This window comes from Gorilla gorilla, chromosome 13 (assembly GCF_029281585.2).
Source record: "Gorilla gorilla gorilla isolate KB3781 chromosome 13, NHGRI_mGorGor1-v2.1_pri, whole genome shotgun sequence".
NCBI classification, from domain to species: domain Eukaryota; kingdom Metazoa; phylum Chordata; class Mammalia; order Primates; family Hominidae; genus Gorilla; species Gorilla gorilla.
Window position 1 is genome coordinate 84,969,144 of NC_073237.2, and position 24,364 is coordinate 84,993,507.

At 47.2% G+C, this 24,364-nt stretch overlaps 1 protein-coding gene across 3 annotated transcripts in view; it reads left to right on the forward strand.

Annotated features, from left to right (window-relative positions):
• NXNL2 (nucleoredoxin like 2) overlaps positions 1-24,364 on the forward strand; it is a 40,257-nt gene that overhangs the window by 1,683 nt on the left and 14,210 nt on the right. Inside the window, exons 2-3 of one of the 3 annotated variants that reach the window (XM_063696541.1) lie at positions 929-1,084; positions 7,001-7,601. The exons of 1 other annotated variant lie outside the window; for it this stretch is intronic. In XM_063696541.1, coding sequence (XP_063552611.1) covers positions 929-1,084; positions 7,001-7,169 — 325 coding nt within the window. In that variant the 3' untranslated portion in view covers positions 7,170-7,601. Of the gene's footprint in view, positions 1-928; positions 1,085-7,000; positions 7,602-24,364 lie in introns of those variants that run through there. One more of the 3 variants, XM_004048224.5, reaches the window with a different exon arrangement.

The window sequence follows — 24,364 nt, forward strand, 5'->3', positions numbered from 1 at the left end:
GTAATTAATGGGAAGAAATCTAATTATTCCCCCAAACATGATTTTTGGTGATTCCCAGTGAAAGAAGAGGCCCAGGCAGGGCACCGCCCAGCCTTCCAGGGGGGTAACCTGCTTCTGGGAGCCTCACTCACACCGGGACTCTGAAAGTTCTATTGATAATGAATCTCAAAGATGGGTGGTTCACTTTGCAAAAGGATTTCTTATAGAATCAGTTCAAGTGGTGCTTTTAAAAACAGGATTGGACTTGTTTAGTACTCAAGTTATTTGTAAGCTTTTGAAAGAACACAGGTTTGAAAGCGAGAGACGATGGCAGTATCATTATGGTAATTAGGCACAAAGCTCTGGCCCAGCTCTGGGATTTACTTGCCAGGTGATGGCAGGCAAGGTATTTTATTGCTGAGCATATGATACATCATGTGGTTGTTGTCAGGGTTGAGCTGATCACATATGAGCTCATGTGTCCGCTGGTTATGTCCCAGCTCTCTAGTCTATTGCCCCATTTTACAGATGTGCCATCGAGGCATAGAGTTTCAGTTCTCCTGGCTCTGAGGACCCTCTTTCTGCCGTGCCCTACTTCCTCACTGAGGGGGTGGTGAGCCTTGGTCCCCAGCGGCACACAGATTGGACTGGGGAGGCCATCGCTTGGGGCCATGGAGACTGCTTGTCTGTTTCTGATGCTCTGGTCAAGCCTGTGAGCTCCAGCTGGAGGCAGTGAGCTGCGTGACGTGGGTCAGCTGTGTGCTCCTATCTTCTCAGCCTGGCTGGCCTGGGAGGGATTTTTCTTTTTGTAAACTTAGCTGTTTGTCCCTACCCCTCTCCACACTGAACTTCCTTAACCCTGTAGTTGTCATATGTAAGCTAGGGAGTGGGATATTCTGTGGGAATTGTTGGAGCTACGCCCTAAATTCTGCTTATCCTGCGTCTACAGGACCTTGATGTTCCCATCTGATTGGCTCTTGGTTCAAAGACCAATCCGGTTTAGCCATGGCTTGCTCCAACTCTCCGGGGGTTTCCTGAGTTTCCATTGCCCACAGGACAGAGCCAGACATGGTTCCGTGCCTGGCATCCCCAGGGAGTGTGTTTGGTGAGTAGTTGAAGCAAGTGAGCAAAAGACAGTTCTGCAGAGAGATTTGCTTGGCCACAGCCTGCTCCTGGCTGAGATGACAGACTAGAGTCAGGAGTTGCCATGGCAACCCAGAAGTGTGGTTTATGCCAGCAACAAGGATGTGGCTGTGTTAGTTGAAGGCAGGGACCAACGCTGGTTGCAACAGTGCTGAGGACAAGGAGGAACTGGGCTCTTGGATTTTCCCCAAATGCTTAAAGTCCTAAGTTATTACCATGACAACATTCTCTCCCCCAAAAGCAAGTTCTTTTCTCTGTGGACACAGCTCAGGGCCCAGAGGGGATTGAGATGACATTAGGGAAAAAGTGAGGTTCTTTGCCTCTCATGTGCAGCTCCAAGGTTACGTTTTTCCCCAGGCAGAGGCTGCCAGCCTGGGGATTTGAGGGCTGGTACATGTCTCTTGGAATATCGGTGAAATGACCACCTCCACCCTCCTGATTCCTCAAAGCCCAGCCTGCTCTGCATCCCCCTGACTGTGTTAGAGCTTGATTTAATGTTGCAAGTGATTAAAACAGCAGCAATGAGAACAACTCAAAGAGCTTGAACAGTAAAGGTTATGGGCTGGCTTTAATGAGACACCCATCAGCCAGAAGATGGTGTCAAGGGCAAGCTGGAGGCCACGGAGGATGCAGCTTTGTGGCTCGTCTTTTGCCATGTCTGCCCCTTGCTCAGGCTGCAGGCAGTTGCTGCCTGGCAAATCCTGTGTCTCCTCACGGTGGCAGAATGGCTGCTGTGTCTCAGACTGCGCATTCCTACACCTTCCTCTTTCCCAGCACACAGCCAGGTGCTGCACCACGCCTCATTGATTCTGATTTGGCTAGTTCCCCATTTCTGTACTATTAAGTGTAGCCAGGGGCCACCAGATAGATATGCTGACTGAGCAGTTGGCCCAGGTGGAATTGGAGGTGGGTCTTTCCCACACAGTAAGTAAGAACAGCTAGCATTTATCAAGTACTTATTATGTGCCAAGCCTCATTCTTCATTAAGCTGTTTATTTAATCCTCACAACAACTCCAGGAGGTGGATTCTGTTATTCCCGTGGTGTAGATGAGGAATCCGAGGTGCAGGAGGTTAACTAGCCTGCCCATGACACACAGCTAGTTCACGCCAGAAAATGAAGGAGACATGGTTTCCCAAGGAGGGTCACAGATGCTGAGCAGCAAACCACAGGCCTGTACTCCCCGTGCTGTCAGGGGCACCATGCCCAGCCTCCTCTCCGCTTGCTATCTCCTACCTCCTCCCAGTTGGTGCAGGGGATGCAGAAAGCCCTGGAAGCCTGCTGTGGGATTGGCCAACTTGAGCAAGCATAAACCACCAGATCTTGGGCACTGCCCCAGCATCAGAGGTGGGGAGATTGCATTTCTGATGAGTTTCCGGATGATGTTGGTGTTGCTGCTCCTGGGACCCCACATTGTTCCTGACAGTGCTGGTCAAAGGCTGGTGCATGGACCCATGTCAGTTGGGAATCTGTCAGGAGTGCAGATGCTGTCGGACCTGGGGGTGCTCAGGAATCTGTAGGTGAGATACTGCTGCTGCTGCTGCTGGCATCCCAACCCCTTCACGACCCACCAGCAGCCCTCCAAGGAGTCCTCATGGCCTTGGGGAAGAGGTTCCAGGTTCCTGAGATAACAGAGTCCCACCTGGTCTGGCCCCAGCCAGACCGTCTGCTTTCCTTTCTGGAAGTGACGTGTGCGGGCCGTGCCCTGTCTCACTGCCCAAAGTACAGATGCTAAAATAACCCATTTGCCAAAACTGCTGGATAAAGAGCTTAAATCAGGCTGCTGGCCATTTTGCTGCAGTCTTTATGCAAAGAGTTACTTGGTTGTTTCTCTTTTCTTCACCTTTTTCTTTATTTCTTTTTTATTTTCTGAGATGGAGTTTTGCTCTTGTTGCCCAGGCTAGAGTGCAATGGCGCAGGCTTGGCTCACTGCAACCTCTGCCTCCTGGGTTCAAGTGATTCTCCTGCCTCAGCCTCCCAAGTAGCTGGGATTACAGGCACCCACCACCACACCCGGCTAATTTTCGTATTTTTAGTAGACACAGGGTTTCGCCATGTGAACAGGTCTCGAACTCCTGACCTCAGGTGATCCACCCATCTTGGCCTCCCAAATTGCTAGGATTACAGGCGTGAGCCACCGCACCTGGCCACACATTTTTGTTTTATGCCTTTGGGAAAAGCTAATTGCTTAGGCATTTTAAATTTTAGGTGTTGTGCGGCCGGGCGTGGTGGCTCAAACCTGTAATCCCAGCACTTTGGGAGGCCGAGGCGGGTGGATCACAAGGTCAGGAGATCGAAACCATCCTGGCTAACACGGTGAAACCCTGTCTCTACTAAAAATACAAAAAATTAGCCAGACATGGCGGCGGGCGCTTGTGGTCCCCGCTACTCTGGAGGCTGAGGCAGGAGAATGGCGTGAACCTGGGAGGCGGAGGTTGCAGTGAGCCGAGATTGTACCACTGCACTCCAGTCTGGGCGAAAGAGCGAGACTCCATCTTAAAAAAAAAAAATAGGTGTTGTGCAGGATTCTTAAGATGCTGGAGAGAGACATCTCTGCCACATCTTTCATGCCGACTGCTGTGGTTCATTGACCTGTCCAGGCTCCATCTGGCCGAGTTCCACACGCGCCTCCCCTGTTGTGAGCACTCATGGCTGTTCGTGAAGGAGTTGGTGTCCCCTAAACCTGCAGTTTGACATGAATTCACATCTGCTCTGTGTTTGAGACATGACTTTCTCAGTTCTGCAAATACAGTTTTGGCTGAGTGGTCTCTGCTGTGTCTTTTTTTCACTACGCATGATAGGTTTTAGAGAATAGTTTACATGTTTGTTTTTTCCCACTTTTCCTTTCCCTCCCCAGGTGAGTCATTGGACACCACAGGGAGCAGGTCCGGACTGCCGGGGTGGGGGCTGTGTCCACTGGTTCTTTGGGGAATAGGCCTGTCCTGGCAGAGGTCATGCAGCCCCAGAAAGGCCACAGCCCTCCCAACAGTGTCCCCTCAAGGAGGTTCAGTCCACACTGGGCCTGTGTAATGACCAGGTTGGCCTCATTTTTGATATTCTTGTGCCTTCTCTCTTTTTCCTTGCTCAATCTCAGTAGATTTTTTTTTTTTTTTTTTTTTGGAGCTAGGGTCTTGCACCATCATCCAGGCTGGAGTGCAGTGGTGTGGTCACAGCTCCCTGCAACCTTGAACTCCTGGGTTCAAGCGATCCTCATGCCTCAGCCTCCCAAGTAGCTGAGACTACAGGTGCGCGCAGCCACACCTGGTTATTTTATTTTTTATTTTGTGGAGATAGGGTCTTGTCATGTCGCCCACCAGTGTCCCCTCAAGGAGGTTCAGTCCACACTGGGCCTGTGTAATGACCAGGCTCCTGGCCTGATTTTTGATATTCTTGTGCCTTCTCTCTTTTTCCTTGCTCAATCTCAGTAGACTTTTTTTTTAGAGCTAGGGTCTTGCACTGTCATCCAGGCTGGAGTGCAGTGGTGTGATCACAGCTCCCTGCAACCTCAAACTCCTGGGTTCAAGCGATCCTCCTGCCTCAGCCTCCCAAGTAGCTGGGACTACAGGTGCGTGCAACCACACCTGGTTAATTTTTTTTTATTTTGTGGAGACAGGGTCTTGTCATGTCACCCAGGGATGTCTTGAACTCTTGGGCTCAAGTGATCCTCCCACCTTGACCTCCCAAAGTGCTGGGATTACAGGCGTGAGCCACTGTGCCCAGGCTCGGTAGAGATTTGTTTCACATTTTAGTGTTTCCTGAGAACCAGGTTGGGTTTTATTGGTCACCCCATGTTGGTTTTTGTTGGTTCATTTCCTATGTCAGTAATTTTTGTTCTCAATCTTATTCTGCCTTCTTTCTACTTTCTTTGTGTTTGTGCCATCCTTATTTTTCTAGCTTCTTGAATTAGATCCATAAGTCATCGATATACTAAAGTTTTGGATAAGTGTTTTTAAGGCTACAGCTTCCTAAGTGTGTTTAATTGTGTTTACAGCTTGGGATTTGTAGTATATTCCATATTGTTCTGTTTTAAATACTTTGTCATCTGCATTACTATTTCCCATATAACATACAGTTAGTTTTAAAAATCATTCTTAAAAATGATTTCTTATTGGTTTCCAATTCCATTACCATTGGTCTGATTAAGTGATCTGTATGTTATTGACCACTTGAAATTCTTTAATACTTCCTTTGTGACTTGAGAACATGATTGATTTTGTCACTGCTTCATAGATGTTTGGAAATAAACCATATTCTCTCTCTGTTGATCGTAGGGGACCCTGTATTTTTTCCTGCTTGAGTGATGGTGTGTCTTTGACTTGGATGCCAGAAAGTGGCAGGAAGAACTTGAGGGACGTGTCAAAGGGGAGATTTGCTAATAGGAGGGTCTCAAATGGGTTTTTCCTTCCACTCGGGTTCACAATCCTGAGGGTGACAGATCAAGGAAATCCGATTACTGTCACTGTGAGGCCCTGGTGACCTGGCCATGATAAACAGGAAAGGGATTTCACCCGGCTGCCCTGTCTTGAGGGAGTAATCCCAGTGAAGATTACAAGAATTGCAAAACCAAGAAGGCAGATGCTCGTTTCCCTAAATGAATACAAATAATTTTGTAAAAAGACCACTCATCAGGTTATAGATACTGTAAATGTAAATGATGTAAAATGAGGCTAAGAAACCTCTCATCATGATAATGGCAATTGGTGCATCACTGAATTTGTAGGGTGGAAAGTCAAGTGAAGCTCTAGATGTATTTAGAACTCATGGAATTTTAACTTTTTTTTTTTTTTTTTTCCCTTAGAAATGGGGTCTGCCGCCCAGGCTGGAATGTAGAGGCACTAACACGGCTCACTGCAGCCTTGACCTCCTGGGCTCAAGCGATCCTCCCACCTCAGCCTGTTGAGTAGCTGGGACTATAGGTGCCTGCCACCACGCCTAGCTAATTTTTTAACTTTTGTAGAGACAAGGTCTCACTATGTTGCCCAGGCTGGTCTTGAACTCTTGGGCTTAAGCCATCTTCCCACCTCAGTCTCCTGAAGTGCTGGGATTACAGGTGTCAGCAACCACACCTGGCTGGAATTTTAACTTTTACCATTATATGTACCTGATATTTTTCAACCCCTTGAGATGTAGAGGACATAAAAAATTACTGGGTTTATTTGTGGGTTTAGACCTGCACTATCCAATCTGGTAGCCACTAGCCACTTGTGACAACTTAAATTTAAATTAAAAGTTAATTAAAATGAAAACTTCAGTTCCTTAGGCACACTAGCCACATTCTGAGCTCTCCCAGCCATATGTGGCTGGTGGCTACTGGATTGGGTAGCACAGATACGGAGAGTTCACTGCTGCAGGCAGCTCTCTGGTGTGGAACTGGGTTAGAAGTGGTAGCACCAAGGCTGGGCGTGGTGGCTAACGCCTGTAATCCCAGCATTTTGGGAGGCCAAGGCGGGCAGATCACTTGAGGCCCGGAGGTCGAGACCAGTCTGGCCAACATGGTGAAACCCTGTCTCTACTAAAAATACAAAAAATTAGCTGGATGTGGTGGCACATACCTGTAATCCCAGCTACTTGGGAGGCTGAGGCAGGAGAATCGCTTGAACGTGGGAGGTGGAGGTTGCAGTGAGCCGAGATCGCGCCATTGCACTCTAGCCTGGGCGACAAGAACAAAACTACATCTCAAAAAAGAAAAAGAAAAAGAAATAGTAGCACCAAGGAGAAAGGAGCCCCCACCCCAGCAGGAGGGAGAGCAGGAGCAGGCTGGGTGGGGTACCCGGTGGCTTCCTCCAAGTTGGCTGTACCTCAGGCTGGAGGGAGGGGGCGTGTCCCTTCAGATGTGCATGTGGGAGTGCTAACTTCGGTACCACTCTTCTCTCCTGCAGTGAGCTGAGGAAGAGGTACAACGTCACAGCCATCCCCAAGCTTGTGATTGTGAAACAAAATGGGGAGGTCATCACCAACAAAGGGCGGAAGCAGATCCGGGAGCGGGGGTTGGCCTGCTTCCAGGACTGGGTGGAGGCGGCCGATATCTTCCAGAATTTCTCCGTTTGAAGTGGGAGGGACCTCAGAGGGCCACGACAGGTGCTGCTTCTCCAGCACCGACGCTGGGGCAAAGAGGAGCATGTTGGGTTCCTTCCTCTGTTGGTGTGATTTCATTGTATTTCAGAGCAGAAGAACTAAGCTGTGGTCAAAAGCAACTATTGCTCAGGAAATAATACACTCCATATTTTGATCATGCAGCCTGTTTGTATTATAGTTATTTTTGTTATTCTTTGCATACCTTTATCCACCTGTGCTTAAGGAAGGATCCTCATATGTTCATACTGAGCTGTTGGAAATCTATGCAAGACATTTATTTGTACAAGTCTCTTCAGGTAAAATAATATATTTATTGATAACATTTTCTGGCGATCTGTTTATTTTAATGATATGCTTTCACAACTATCTTAATAAAGTTTGCAAGCTGTGTACTTTAATAAACAAGTGTATTGCCTTCTTTCTCATTCCATTCCAGGTGCCAGTAGGAAGAAAAGGAGGCTCTTGACAAATACCGTGCTTAAATATGTCTTATTTGTCACAGGTGCTAGTTTTTAATTATATGTCATCTTGGAATTTTCTTCTCTTTGTTTTCTTTACACTTATTTGTAACAGCATTACAATATCCTAGAAAGCAATGAAATTTTCAAGGGTGTGTTTTCACATCTTCAAGATCAAACCTCAGTGTTACCTAAAAGTTAATAATCCATCGAAGTAAACAATCTTTATTAATGGTGGTGAAAGCCGTCAGTGGTTCAGGTTACTGTCCCAGCTTCCCCTGTGGCCTCTTTCTGGTGGGTCTTTCCTGTTTCTTTCCACCCTCATTCTTATCCAATCAGCTGGGATTGTGAAAATACCGATACCCATCTCTAGCCAAGTCCTCACCTGCAGATCTGGTCAGCTTGCTGGGTTCCTCAGCTGAGAATTTGGAGCGAAGCTGACACCACTAGGACCAGCAATAGTAGAGTAAGAAAGCCCAGTGGGTGATAGTCAGTGAACCTGTGCCACTGAGACACAGCTGTTAATTAATTAGTCCCTTCAACCTCCCTCACCCTCTGTGCTGTCAGTTAGCTTCCCTGAGCACTGAGACCCAGCCTCCTGGGGGCCCTGTGGGTTGACTAAGGATGCATTTAACCTCATTGTTAACAATAACCTCATTGTTATTCGTGCCCCCAATAAGTCATGTAGAAATGCAGTTTTCTTCCAAAACTCGGAGATGAAATATTTATTTAATTATGGCTTTTTCTTTTCTTTTCTTTTTTTTTGAGATGGAGTTTCACTCTTGTTGCCCAGGCTGGAGTGCAATGGTGCGGTCTCAGCTCACTGCAACCTCCGCCTCCTGGGTTCAAGCGATTCTCTTGTCTCAGCCTCCCGAGTAGCTGGGATTACAGGCGCCCGCCACCACGCCCAGCGAATTTTTGTATTTTTAGTAGAGACGGGGTTTCATCATATTGGTCAGGCTAGTCTCGAACTCCTTACCTCAGGTGATCCACCCGCCTCGACCTCCCAAAGTGCTGGGATTACAGGCGTGAGCCACCGTGCCCGGCCTAATTATGGTATTTTCAATCACACATTCTTGGGAACTGGGTGGACATCTCTTGCATGTAGAGTATCCATAAACTGAGTGTTCGTGTGTGTGTGTGTGCGTGTGTGAACCACAACCGCACACTTTTAAAAGGTAGAGAAACGGCCCTCCTGGTAAACGTGCTTGTAACTGCCAAGAACTGTGTTGGTGTTTGTGGGCTGGAAGATTTTGCTTTGGGGTGACTAGAGGGAGAGGCGGGGTCCACCTCGGCTGGACTGGCCCTGTAGGACATGGGCCTTCGTCACCTAGGGCTGGGAGAGTGATGTGTCCTTTGAACCATTATTACTCCCTGAAGACACATTCTTTTTTTTTTTTTTTTTTTTTTTTCTGAGACAGAGTCTCTGTCTCCCATGCTGGAGTGCAGCGGCACCATCTTGGCTCACTGCAATCTCTGCCTCCTGGGTTCAAGCGATTCTGTTGCCTCAGCCTCCCGAGTAGCTGGGATTAGAGGCGCCTGCCACCAAGCCCGGCTAATTTTGTATTTTTAGTTGAGACGGGGTTTCTTCATGTTGGCCAGGCTGGTCTCGAACTCCTGACCTCAAGTGATCCACCCGCTTCGGCCTCCCAGAGTGCTGTGATTACAGTCATGAGCCACCACGCTCGGCCGACACACACTTTAATATTATAACATCCCAAACAATTTTTCTTGATGTAAGGCAAAGTATTCCAGCCTTCTTTCCGAGAACTGTGTAATTTGTGACTATTTCTACAAGTGCCTTGTGCCCTTTGTGTTCCAGAAGCAATACGTGCTCACTGTGGACGAACATCAGGAAAAAGATTCCATCATCCTGAGGGAAAGCCATGATGGATGTTTTAGTCCATCTATATGTCCCCTAAAGTCACCACCTTTTTATTTTTTCTGTGTGTACACGTTGCTTTTCATCTTTATACACTTGCCACCCTGCGTGTGGACATAGACAAGCAGTGGCAGCATGGTGTGGGCACCATGGGGCAGGGGTTGAAAGACATGCAGCATCGTGACCCAGCCCAGGCCCACGTCTCATCCAGACTCCCTGGTGAGCCCCGTGGGCGCTAACATCTGAGAAGCATGGCTCTGCAAAGGTGTCTTGTCCACTGAATTTGTTGAAGTCATTTCACTGATTTCAGCCCACAACTGGGGCATCTTTATCAAAGCCCAGGGTGCTCCACAAGCCATCAGGCCTGGGGCAGGTGGGGGCCCTCCCCTCTCTCAGGAGAGGCCTAGCCACTGGCATTCCTGCAGGAGCGCGTGCAGACCTCAGGGAGACTCATGAAATGCTGGTCACTGTGCACTGGAGAGGGGAAGTCACTGAGAGAACACACCACACATATAACCTACACACACCACAAACACACACACAGACACAGACATTCCTAGAGAAAGGAAGAAGAGGGGTGACACAGAGCTCACCAGTCAGGAGAATTATGCTCTATTGGGCTGGACTGACTTAGGCCGAATTTACAAACACCATGGAGGTACCTTAAAACCCCATCTTTTCAGTAGGGTGTCCTATGCTAATTTTGATTGAAAAGAGCCTCTGTTTTAGTCACCTCCACTTTGCCAGCTATCTAGAACCTTTGAGCCATTTGGTAAACTGAATTACCCTTCTCTCCTGCATTTTTGTTTAAGAATTATCTGGGCTGGACACGGTGGCTCATGCCTGTAATCCCAGCACTTCCGGAGGCCGAGGTGGGTGGATTACCTAAGGTCAGAAGTTCAAGACCAGCCTGGCCAATGTGGTGAAACCCCGTCTCTACTAAAAATACAAAAATTAGCCGGGCATGGTGGTGGGCACCTGTAATTCCAGCTACCCGGGAGGCTGAGGCAGCAGAATCGCTGAACCCGGGAGGCAGAGGTTGCAGTGAGCCGAGATCATACCACTTCACTCCAGCCTGGGCAACAAAGGGCGAAACTCCATCTTAAAAAAAAAAAAATAAAGAAAAAAGAATGATCTTATCTGATGAGTCAGGTGTGGTGGCTCACACCTGTAATCCCAGCACTTTGGGAGGCCGAGGTGGGTGGATCGCCTAAGGTCAGGAGTTCAAGACCAGCCTGGACAACATGGTGAAACCCCGTCTCTACTAAAAATACAAAAATTAGCTGGGTGTGGTGGCAGGTGCCTGTAATCCCAGCTACTCAGGAGGCTGAGGCAGGAGAATTGCTTGAACCCAGGAGGTGGAGGTTGCAGTGTGCCAAGATCACACTATTGCACTCCAGCCTGGGCAACAAGAGGAAGACTTTGTCTCAAAAAAAAAAAAAAAAGCTGGGTGCTGTAGCTCATGCCTGTAATCCTAGCACTTTTGGAGGCCAAGGTGTGTGGATCACGAGGTCAGGAGATGGAGACCATCCTGGCTAATATGGTGAAACCCTGTCTCTAAAATGGTGAAACCCTGTCTCTACTAAAAATACAAAGAAAAAAAAAATAGCCAGGCATGGTGGCACGCATCTGTAGTCCCAGCTACTCAGGAGGCTGAGGTGGGAGGCTGAACCTGGGAGGCGGAGCTTGCAGTGAGCCGAGATGGCACCACTGCAGTCCAGCCTGGGTAACAGAGCAAGACTCTGTCTCAAAAAAAAAAAAAAAAAAAGGAATCATCTTATCTGGCTGTTTGCTTTGTGTGTGTATTTTATTCTATGTACTTGCCATGGCCTGAATGTTTCTGTCCGGTATAATCCATGTGTTGAAGTCCTAACCCCTAGGTGATGGTGGTGTTAGGAGGTGGGGCCTTTGGGAGGTGATTAGGTCAGGAGGGTGGAGTGGAGCCCTCATAAATGAGAGTAGTGTCCTCCTAAGAGAGACCCTTACCCCTTCTAATATATGAGGACACAGTGAGCAGATGCCATCTGTGAACAAGAAGTGGGCCCTTAAGAGACACAGAAACTACTGCCATTTTGACCTTGGACTTCCAGCCTCCAAAACTGTGAGCAATGCATTTCTATTATGATACACAGCCTCGTCTGTGGTATTTTGTGATAGCAGCCTGAACAGACAAAGACAGCGCCTGTAAGTAGTCTAACCTGAACCCTCCACTGGCTATCCAGGTCTCCTCTTGAGATATGCAGACACATCCATTGGTCTGTCCCTTCTATCTTCTTGAAGAAACCTGTGCTGAAGTCTCCCAACATCTCCATAGGTTCTGGGGAGCTATGTGCCTGGTACCTCTGTCAACCTGATGTCACCCTTTGGAATGATCCCCGGGCTGCTCCACGGCTCTCTCCTGCATTGAGTTTCTCTTTCTTGTCATTCTGTTTCTTGGTTTCCACCCTTGTTTTGTTGGAATACATCCTCTAATAGTTTCCTAAGAACAGGTGAAAGGGGGCAAACTCTTTGAAGCCTCCTGAGTCTGAAAAGCCTCCATTCTATATGTACTCACTGGATGAGAGGCAGGTGCAGAATTTAGGTTGGAAGTACTTTCCTTCAGTGATTTGAAGGCACTACCTCATAGTTTTTTTTTGTTTCTTTGTTAATGTTGAGAGATCCAACTACACTGTGACCCCTGGCCCTGTGAGAGGTTACTGTATTAGGCCATTCTTGCATTGCTATAGATACCTGAGACTGGCTCATGGTTCTGCAGGCTATACAGGAAGCATGATGCTGGCATTTGCTTAGCTTCTTGGGAGGCCTCAGGAAGCTTACAATCATGGCAGAAGGTGAAAGGCGAGCAGGCATGTTACATGCCCAGAGCAGGAGCAAGAAAGGGAGGGGAAAGGTGCCACACACTTTTTTTGTTTTTTTAGATGGAGTTTTGCACTCGTTGCCCAGGCTGGAGTATAGTGGTGCTATCACCGCAACCTCCGCCTCCCAGGTTTAAGTGATCCTCCTGCCTCAGTCTCCTGAGTAGCTGCGATTACAGGCATGGGCCACCACGCCTGGCTAATTTTTTTGTATTTTTAGTAGAGATGGGATTTCTCCATATTGGTCTGGCTGGTCTCAAACTCCTGACCTCAGGTGATCTGCCCACCTCGGCCTCCCAAAGGTCTGGGATTACAGGCATGAGCCACAGTGCCTGGCCTGCCACACACTTTTAAACTACCAGATCTTGCAAGAGCTCAGTCGCTATTGCAAGGACAATACCAAGAGAATGGCACTAAACCATTCATGAGAAACCCACCCCCATGATCCAATCACCACCCACCAAGCCCCAGCTCCAACAATGGGAGTTACAATTCAACATGATATTTGGGAAGGGACACACATCCAAACTACATCAGTGACCAAGCTGGACCTGGGTCTGCCCACCCAGCACAGCAAAGCTAAACACTAACATGGTGATGGCAGTGAGAGAAAGTGAGGCATTTATTGTGAGGTGCCAACAAGAATCAGGCAGCTCAGGCTTAAGACCCAAACTTGATGGCTTACGTGTAAGGGTTTTTAAAGGCAGGAGGCAGAGGTTACATGCAAAGTAATAAATGAATACGTGGAAGCTACACATTGGTTTGGCCTAAAAAGGTGGGACATCTTGAAGCAGGGAAGCTCATAGGTCATAGGTAGATTCAAAGATTTTCTGACTTGTTATTGGTTAAGCTTTGTCTAAAAACTTGGGGTCAGCAGAAAGGAATCTTGAGCTCTGGCCTGTGGGTGTGACTTCCTCCAGGACCCTTAGTAGGAAGAAATTTAGAATAGAGAACAGTGGTCACAGTTCAGTCCTCAATTCTCTCTTCTCTGAGGTCTATGTGCCAGTAGATGACATTTTCCATTTGGTATGGTCCAGGTTTCTGAAAAGCAACTCAAGAATATTGTTAAGGTGTAATCTTTAGTTTCTGTAGGGAACCGAACATTCTGTGGCTCTGACTTCCTTGGCTATTGTGTGAGGCTCTCGTCAGCTTCTTGTTTTCTAGGTTGCTTATTTACTTCTCAAGGCTGGGTAGGTGCCTGGAATTTCCCTTAAAGAAACTCAAGATGTTCCTTTATTTCCATGCTTGTCGGGGGTGGCAGGCCTCCAAGAGGGGTCCCTGCTGCATCTCAAGCGTGGTCTATTCTCTCTCAGAACTTGTCAGATATTCTCCTTGCCTGTTGTTCTATACTTTCATGATGCCTTAGCAAGCCTCTGTTTTCACCATAGGGCCTGTTGGCTCTTGGGAGCTGTTCAGTCTGGAAACACACTCGTTTTCTTCTGGGAAATGTTTCAGAGTTATTTTTCTTAATTTTCTGTCTTCTGTTTGGTTGGCTTTGTCTTTCGGCATTTCCTAGTATTTGAATGTTGGACTTTCTAGATTGGACCTCTAACATCCTTATATTTTTCTCTTCTATCTGCCATCTCTTTTTATTTTTGTTCTACTTTTTGAGAGATTTCCTCAAATTTATCTTCTAGCCCTTTATCTGCTATCATGATTTTAATACATATAAAGAGTTCTTTGTTGTCTGAGTCAGTTTCTCTCTGTCTCTCTTCTCTCCCTCCTTTCCCTTCCTATCTCTTTCTTTCATGGCATTCTGTTCTAGTTCCATGAAAGCAGTATCTCCTCATACCTCTCTAAGGATATTAACCATATTTTTAAAATGTCTTCTTTCTGCACAGTTCACCCCAAGTGGCTTCCCCTTCCCCTTCCCCTGTTGCTTCTCTCTCCTGTTTATTTTGGGAGGGACTTAGCAGAACATCAGTGGGGCTTGGTAACGCTGAGCTCCCCTATAGAGTGATCCTGCTGGGGCCATTCTGTTAGCAAGATTGCTCTTTCTGGCTTGTGACATTTACTAGAAAGCATCCTCTTATCTCCTATCAGGAGGAGGGATGAAAGGCTCAGTGTTCTGGGAGCTGGGTAGGATCATACCTTTTCATGAAATTACCCTGATTTCATTTTGGCGCTCTTACTTTCAGCCACGTATTTCTCAACCAAGAGAGCCCATTTGTCACCTCAGGGGTGGTAAGTTCAATCACTCAGCATGTGGAGGTGGGAGGGAGCCTGGAGATCAAACCACTTTGTAAACACATCACACTCTTCCTTATAGGTGCCTGTATTACTACTTCAAGGGGGCTTCTGGAGCCACTGGCCCCCAGTCATTTGAGGATTACTTGGGATAAACCAGTTGGTTCTCACATTTTCCAGCTCTGGCCCAGATCACGCTTGTGTGTCTGTGGAGACAGCCTCCATTCCCCTTCCGCTTTTACAGCTTCCAAACATGTTTTTGTTTTGTTTACTCTTTTGTTTTCCCCATCATTAAAAAAACAAATCCCTTTGCTGTCATTTCAATGGCTCTATTAGGGAGTGAAATTGCATGCATGTGTTTAAACTGCCTATTTGCCTGATTGTTGAGAAAAGTTAATTTTATGTTTGCAATTTTACAAGGAAGACTCCTTTTAAAATTTTACTTAATTTAGTGAACTGACAAAATGCCATGTGAATCTAGTTTTCTGCTTTAAACATGCTTTTTTTTTTTTTTTTGAGATGGAGTCTCCCTCTGTCACCCAGGCTGGAGTGCAATGGCAATCTCCACTCACTGCAAACTCTGTCTCCTGAGTTCACGCCATTCTCCTGCCTCAGCCTCCCGAGTAGCTGGGACTACAGGTGCCCACCACCACGCCCAGCTAATTTTTGTATTTTTAGTAGAGACGGGATTTCACCGTGTTAGCCAGGATGGTCTCAATCTCCTGACCTCGTGATCCGCCCACCTCAGCCTCCCAAAGCGCTGGGATTACAGGTGTGAGCCACCACGCCCGGTGAAACATGCATTCTTAACCTTTATAATACCTCTACAGTTGTAATGACAAGTTCAAAGTTATTTCTACAATATCTGTCTGACTTTGCCATTGGAGTATGAGAATGAGAACAATTGTGCCCAGTTGAATCTGACCACTTGACACCAGAGGTAGGAAGTGGTGGAAAAATTGCCCACGACTAAGACCTAAAAGGATGATTTTAAACTAGGGGCAGCTAGCTAGGAATCTTAGATCTGAAATCCTGGATGATATCCTTCCACTCCACATGAAAAACCCATCTATAATCTAATGTCCCATGGGACCCAGTCTTGCCTTCAGTGAATGCCGTAATAATTGCAAAAACCAAAGTCCAATTGTTACTTGCATCATTTGAAAAATAATTGAGGAGATCCACTTCACAACCCAAGGCTACTCATCTAAAACCTCCTTTGCTAGCCGGGCTTGGTGATGTGCGCCTGTAATCCCAGCTACTCAGGAGGCTGAGGCAGGAGAATTGATTGAACCTGGGAAGCGGAGGTTGCAGTGAGCTGAGATTGTGCCATTGCACTCCAGCCTGGGTGACAAGAGTGAAATTCTGTCTCAAAAAAGCCCAAACAACAACAACAACAACAACAAAAAACCCTTGCTTCTCCTCCCCAAATAGCCCTCCAGAGTCTTCCATCCACTCCTTTTGAGGCCCAGCCCATGTGGCTCTGCTCCCCACCCTCCTTCTCCTTGTCTCTGAACTCCTTGCTACATAGTGTGTTGCAGCATGTCTGGTTGAATCTGCATCGCTTTATTTTTTTCTCCTGGTGCTACATCTGCAGCTGGGTCTAACCCAGAGGCTCTTTCTAGCGGGTCAGGGAGGTGGAGAGTCCGACAGGGTAAGAAGAACATTTTTCTTATCTAGCTGTGGAGTGACAGAGAGAGGGCTGGCTAGGGACATAAGAAATCATATCTCCTTTATACTTCATGTAAAAGATCTGATATTATTCCAGATATATTTACCTGGAATAAATCCTCAAGATTAAAGCCTTATGGTTTTTTTGGGTAAACATTTGCAGTGATAAGGCATAAGAGACATCATTTTTCATTCCTATGTTCTTTTTGCTTTTCTATTTTCACTTTCTGAAACAGAAAAGTAATGATCTTTGTTCCTCTTTCCTTATGTATGTGTTGTCATGATTTTGTTACAAATAATCATCTTCAGGTAAATGTACTGTATTAGTACAAGGTTTTAGATATCAATTAATTAATTCATCCATTCATTCATTCAACAGGCATTTGGTTCTTCTCTCTCCAGGCCTGGGCTGACATGAAACTCATCGTTATAATGGTCTATGATGAGGTGGTGGGGTCAGGGCCTCAGGCAGGGATAAAGCTCAGAGGGAGAAGATAGAGTGGGGCTGGAGGAACCTGTAAGGACCACTGCCCCATTCTGACACGATGGCCCTTTATTTATTTTTATTATTATGTTTTTGAGATGGAGTCTCCCTCTGTCACCCAGGCGGGAGTGAAGTGGTGAGATCTTGGCTCGCTGCAACCTCCACCTCCCACGTTCAAGTGATTCTCCTACCTCAGCCTCCTGAGTAGCTGGGATTATAGGTGTGCACCACCACAGCAGCTAATTTTTGTCTTTTTAGTACAGATGGGGTTTCACCATGTTGGCCAGGCTGGTCTCAAACTCCTGACCTCAAGTGATCTGCCCACCTTGGCCTCCCAAAGTGCTGGGATTACAGACGTGAGCCACCACACCCAGACAGGCCCTTTAAAGAAGACCTCAATGACCACTTCCTGGAGAGGAAATCTGATGCCTTTGGCAGGGAATGATTTATTTCTTTATGTTGATAATAACCATCTGCTGGAGTTGAACCAAGAATTATATATCTGCACTGAAGGAAATCATTTAGGAATATTTCTCTGTATTGCAGAGCCCTGGATATAACAACATTGCAGCAACAAATATTAATTGCAACAAGTATTTTTGGCAGGTTGCCGTCTCGTTTACATATCTCACCTGAATGAGGCTCCTCTTTTTCCGATCTCTCCCTGGACATTGTAAAAGAAAATAAAATTTCAGGGCCCTATAAATTTTTATACCATGGGGGAACTTAAGCCTGGAGACTGAGTCACGTAGCATGTTGTTTGCAATTCTGCTTCTTATTATAGCTTAACTCTCTCACTCACTGTTCTTGTCCTAGAATTGACTAGGAGAGACCAGATACCAGATCTACCCACCTTCCAATCACTGATCTTGGTTATAGATTGACTGCCTCATTTATTGTCCTGTACCTAACTCAGACCAGATGGTACACAAGACTTGATGATGTTGCAGGGTAAACCCTGAAACTGGGGCTTAGCCCAGGAGGCCACATGGGTTTTTTGGCTTTGCACAGGAAAGAATTCAAGAGTGAGCTGACAGAGACAGTGAGAGCAAGTTTATTAAGAAAGTAAATCAATAAAAGGGCGATCACTTCATAGGCAACCCTCAGGGCTGCTGGTTGGCTATTTTTATGGTTGTTGCTTGATCATATGCTAAACAAAGTGTGGATTATTGATGAGGTTTCTGGAAACTGGTGGTGAATCCTCAAAACCCGGGGTTCCTCCTCTTTTTGGACCATATAGGGTAACTTCTGGAAGTTACCATGGCATCTGTTAACTGTCATGGCGCCAGTGGGAGTGTCTTTTAGCATGCTGATGCACTATATAATTAGCATATAATGAGCCATGAGGACAACCAGAGGTTGCTTTTGCAGCTGTCTGTGTTCTAGCTGGTTTGGACTGGCTTCTCTGCCACATCAGCAGGGTCTTTGTGACCTGTGTCTTGTGAAACAAGTCCTTGCAAACTCCTATCTCAATGACAGTTATATCTTCAGTGTGGAATGTAAATATACTTTTCCTGAAAGGAAAAAAGCCCTGGCGATTCTTTCGGTGACGCTTTGCCAGCTGGAAACCTCTGTCCGGTGGTGCCTTTGCTCAGGCTTTGCTTGGTTCTGGGCTTGGCACTGGGCTCACTCCTCCCACTTAGCCTGGCGGGCTGCGCTCAGTTCTTGCTACTGTCCCAGATCCTTCACCTTCTGTGGGCAAGCCAGGTGCAGAGCGGCAAAAGGTGTGTGAGCCAGTGAGCAGAGGGTCCGGCCACAGTGCACAGCCAGGCACGCCGGCTGTTGTGGTTGGGTGGGCAGCTCTAGGTGCCAGCACAGGCATGGGCTCCATGCAAGGCTGCAGCTGGACCAGGTGTGCCTTGAATGGCTTCCACCTTGGGTGCTGGCATCTGGATGAGGGCAACACAGTGGCTCCCAGAAACTCAGAGACACAGCAACCCTGGAGCCCCAGGCGGGTGTTACAGTGGGTCACAACTCTGGCTCAGGGAGTCCCGAGGTCTCGGCCCCCAGAGGGTCACAGCTCTTCTCTCATAGTCTGGTGAATGGGAGTGCATCACCGCCTGCAACTTGGTGGGCCAGCCAGGAATATGTTTCAGCTCGTTTGCATTACAGCTTGTTCAGTCTTGCCAGTCCACTTCAGCCTGTGGCTGGCCTGGCCCCACTGCTGCTTCCTGTCACATGGGGAGGCCACCTGGCAATGGCAGAGGGCAGGAGGGCTACAGTGTTACAGCTCCTTTCTCACCCACTGTTTGGTGGGTCTTAGGTTCTTGTCCAAGAAGAATGAGGTTACATGGACAAGCGGACAGTCAGCAAGGCAGAGAAGAGTTTTATTGAGTGACAGAACAGTTTTTGACATGAGAGGGGACCCGAAGTGGGTAACCCATATCTGAAGGTGGGTAGTCCCAACATGTAGCTGAGTCCAGGGGTTTCATGGGCTCAGAATGGGGGAGTGTGTGCTGATTGGTCCATAAGCAGTCCTGGAAAAAGCACCATTTGATTGGCTATAAAAGCATCAAGGAAGTTCTCACTCAGGTCATGGACTCTACCTGGAGCTGGCTGCCTGGTTTTCAGGCTTCAGGCTGTCTATGGCTTGAAGATCGGGTTTCATTGGGGACCTGCCCCTGTCTGCCTAGGAATTTGTCTGCCTCCTACTGCTATCAACACTTTGGCTCATCAGATTGTTGTAACTATGCATTAAGCCTTCCATAGAAAGATGTTAGGCCAGGTGCAAGTGGCTCACACCTGTAATCCTAGCACTTTGGGAGGTCGAGGCAGGTGGATCACTTGAGGTCAGGAGTTCGAAACCAGCCTGGCCAACATGGTGAAATCTCATCTGTACTAAAAATACAAAAAAAAAAAAAAATTACCTGGGTGTGGTTGCAGACCCCTGTAATCCCAGCTACTCAGGAGGCTGAGACAGGAGAATCGCTTGAACCCGGGAGGCGGAGGTTGCAGTGAGCCAAGATCATGCCACTGCACTCCATCCTAGGTGACAGAGTGAGACTCCATCTCAAAAAAAAAAAAAAAAAAAAAAAGAAAGATGTTGAAATTCTGTTAAGCTTCCCTAAGCTTTGTTCATATAAGCAATCCCAAACTTCTACTACACTTTGAAGCACAGATTTCCATTCTTTGGAATACATTCTTCCCAAGTGGGCTGTCCTCAACTTTGTACTGTTGGGATAAATTCTCTTTGAACTAGATTCTGAACCTTTTGATTATTTTAGGTTGACAATACTGTTGGGACATCAGCTTTAAAAGGGACCTGAGAAATCACAGGCTTGGGTGGCTTTCCTTTCATGCTGGGCATCAAATTTTCCAAATTTTCCTAGTGGAGGCTCCTGCACCAGAATCAGGATTTCTGCAGAGATCACAGGGTGAGCATGTTCTTAAGGTAAACGTGAATTAAGCAAATGCACAAACATATGAACAAACAACTTTTGCTGTCAGAGTCATTCCAATTTGCAGAATCACTGGGCTTGAAATGACTTCCCTATACCCTGTGTTCAGGTGGAGTGGAGCCACCAACAGCTAAGACAGGAGGCAGGAATAGTCTAATTTCTGAACAACTGACCTTTGTCCAAAAATGAGCGCTGACTGGCAACCTTGGTTTACAATTGTGCTTTCCACCTCACACTACCCAGAGGGGGAGAATGGCAAAGCCCAGAAAACCAGCCAACCAGCAGCCACTCATCAGAATCCCTGCAGTCACTCAAGAATCCACACGTTAGATAGAGCATAATTTCCAGGAGGGATTATTTCACTCTCCTGTTTGAGCATACAGTTGGAATGAGGGGCCTTTGCTCTCTCTTTCCAGGAAATTTCCCCTGCAACAATTTTTCTGCCCTTGCTGCATTCAGCAGACATCACTGAGAACGTGTTCAGTGGGAATAGGATTGTGCCTCTGTGACACTGTGAAATATATATTTGGGCTTCATCTGTTTCCTGGCACATGGCTCATAAAACACTTGGAATCTCCAAAGTGATGAGTCTTTTGTATGTCAATGAAATGACTGCTGGTTGGGGGCCCCTGAATAGCCTCAGGATGGGGCTGGTTCCCAGGGGAACCAACCATGTGGTCAGAGGGTTGGAACTTTCAGCTCTGATGGGACCTCCTGAGAGGGAAGAGGGGCTGAAGATTGAGTTGACCACCAATGGCCAATGATGTCATCAGTCATGCCTACATAATACAGCTTCCATGAAACCCCAAAAGAACAGAGTTTGGGGAGTTTCTGGCTAGCTGAACACGTAGAGATTCCTGGAGGATGGTGTTCCTGGAGAGGGCATGGAAGCTCCATACCCCTTCTCTCATATGCATCTCCCTAAGCATCTCTTCATCCTCAGACATCCTTACATAATCTGTATCCTTTTTCATATATTTTATAATAAATGGATAGATGTAAGTGAAGTGTTTCTTTGATTTCTGTGAGCTCCTGTAGCAAATTAAACAAACTTAAGGAGATGGTCGTGGGAACCCCTATGTATAGCCACTGGGTCAAAAGCACAGGTTAAACAACCTGGGGCTTGGTTGGTGTCTGAAGTAGAAGAGGCCGTCTTGTGGGACTGATCCCTTAACCTGTGGGATATGACCCTACATATCCCAACCTGCCTGCTAACTATAGGCAGGTTGTGTCAAAATGGAATCGAATTATAGGACTCCCAGCTGATGTCCACTGGAGAACTGGTTGATGTGTAGGGAAAACCCCCACACATCTAATATCAGAAGTGAGTGGTGAGTGGTAGTAAGAATAGGAGAAACACCTTGGTTTTTCCTGTCTCTTAGCCTCCTTCTACCTGTAGGGGCTTAGGTCTCAAGGGGAGAGATGGCAGGTGGAGATAGTCCCCTCTGATCCCAGGTAGCAGGTCCGTCAGCACTGATGTGGTCCCTGTCCCCATCTTTCCCCTTATGGCACCCAGCACTCAACCTCCCTTAAGCTCTCCATGCTGAGCAAATAGATGTCTCTGCATGCAGCTGATACCCTCTGTGTTTCCCAAGAGACACAGACAACAAAGAAGAGCCAGAGGGTCCAGGTAGCCCTCAGACCACCTCTTTCCCATAGGGACCACTGCCTGCTCTCTTGTTTGCTTCCACTTCCAGGTGGCCTCTGGAGGGATGGGGACAAGGAGCTTGGTGCTTTTTCTCTGTTGGGATGGCATGTGCTCAGGCCCGGGAGGAGGCCTGCTCATGGCCCGTGGACTACAGGTAACATGGCAAGTATGATCAATGCCACCAGGAATAGCAGCAGCTCTCTGGAGGCTGAAAGCTATTCTAGGCACCTATGATGCTGGGCTCTAATGACAGCCCAGAGAGGAGGCTGCAATAGGAGCTTGTCCCCTGAGACTCAGAGCTTTGCCCCCTACAAGAATCTGTCCTTCATGACCAGCCAGCCTCTGGTACTTGCCCCTCCAACAGCAACAACAGCAAATCGAATTGCAAAGGGCTTCCTCGCTACCAAGCACGTTCACTTGCTCAACCTCATCCCTGCCATCCGTAGGCCTGTCCCTTGAATGGGGATTCAAGGGCCTAGGTGGCCAGCTACTGCAGCAGGTCCCTGAGCCAGACTCTGAGCACAAAATCCACACTCCATGCACTGCCTGTGGTCAGAGCTTCGTTCTACTTGCCCAGTTTGTTTAAATCCCACATTTCAGAACAATCACGACCAGTAAGTCCCTCTACCCTGAAATTGCAAAACAAATGGCCTCAGTGGAAAGAGTGTGTGTGTCCATCTTTCAGGACCAGCTGGTGCCCTTCCTGGCCATTTCCACTTCTCATACAGAGCAAAGCCACCAAGTGGCAGGTTTTATGAAGTCAGCCTGTCCTGAGAATGTAAAAGGTTTGGCTGAAATGGGACATATGTAAACACAGGATGTGAGGGTCTGGAGGGTTTCTAAAACCTTTTCGGGTTAACCTTCATGGCCTGCCCTGTCCTGGCCCTGCTGCGTGGCCTCAGGATCTAGTGGGACTCATGGAAGGAGGTCTGTAGTTTTCCCTGGGAATAATTGCAGGGTCTTCCTGTCTTTTATCATCAGGAACCTAATACACATCCTTAGGCAGCAGTTCAAACAATTCCCAGTAAATTCTGGCCTCAGTGAAGATGATGAAAAAAGGCCTGGTCACTTTTGCAAGACAGCCCTTCCTGGACCTCTGGATGTGGATGCATCTTTCTGCCAGCGGGAGGTTCTCCCCTCAGATCCTGTCATTGCCCACTCAGTCGTTCTGCTTGTTGGAACTCCTACCCGGTACTAGACAAAAACACAAACTGGCAAGCCACAGAAAAGAGATGGAAAGGCTGACACCCCCACGAGGAGATGCTAAACCTCGCTTGTCATCGGAGAAATGGATTGCCAGGGCATCTCTGGAATTGGAGGGGCCTGGGTGTCCACCAAAGCAAAGATCCACATGGTGGATGCAGCATCTAGAGTGCAGGGGACTAGATGTTTATGAAGCATAACAGAATCAGTTAGAAAAGGGAAACTGCACTACCTGCTACAAACAGAGAGAAGAGCATGCAGAAGTATCTTGGCTATGCAAGGTTCAAGAGCAAAGAAGACACAGGCCAGGTGCAGCGCTGTGCATTGTAAATCCCTGCTATTGTGGATGCTGAGGTTGGAGATCGCTTGAGCTCAGGAGTTTGAGTCCAAGTCTAGCCTGGGCAACATAGTAAGACCCAGTCTCTAAAAAAAAGAAAGAAGATTTAGGAAGCTGCAGACAACAAGCCTGGGAATGTTGAATGTCACTATAGGTTCTCATTTCCAGCATCACAGTGTAGAGTAGAGAGGAGTGGCCTTGGGCTGAGACCCAGAATCTGACCCCACAGCAGCAGGGATGGATATTGAGAGCACTGCGCTGGGGGAGGAAAGCAAAACACAAGATGATTCATGAGATGGGTGTGCAACATTATCTTTATGCAATTTAAAATATACGTACACACACAAGAAGAACCCACATATGGGGTGTGATGGTTAATACTGAGTGTCGACTTGATTGGATTGAAGGATGCAGTATTGATCCTGGGTGTGTCTGTGAGGGTGTTGCCAAAGGAGATTAACATTTGAGTCAGTGGGCTAGGGAAGGCAGTCACCTTAGTCAGGTGGGCACCATCTAATCAGCTGCCAGCGAATATAAAGCAGGCAGAAAAACATGAAGAGACGGAACAGGCCTAGCCTCTCAGCCTACATCTTTCTCCCATGCTGGATTCTTCCTGCCCTTAAACATCCCAGTTCTTCAGTTTAGGGACCCGGACTGTCTCTCCTTGCTCCTCAGCTTGCAGACAGCCTATTGTGGAACCTTGTGATTGTGTAAATTAATACTTAATAAACTCCTCTTGTCTATCATCTATCAATCTATCGATCAATCTATCTACTATCTACTATCTATCTATCTATCTATCTATCTATCTATCTACCTATCTATCTATCTATCCATCTATCTATCTATCTTCTATCTACCTATCATCTATCTGTCTAATTAGTTCTGTCCCTCTAGGAGAACCCTGACTAATACATGGGACAATGACACACACAAACCAGTCTACACAATAAAAGCCTTAGAGTGAATTCCTAATGCTGGAGGAGGGGGAAAGGTAGGGGTGTGGGGATACAAAGGGGCATAAATAAGCAAGCACCAATAACAA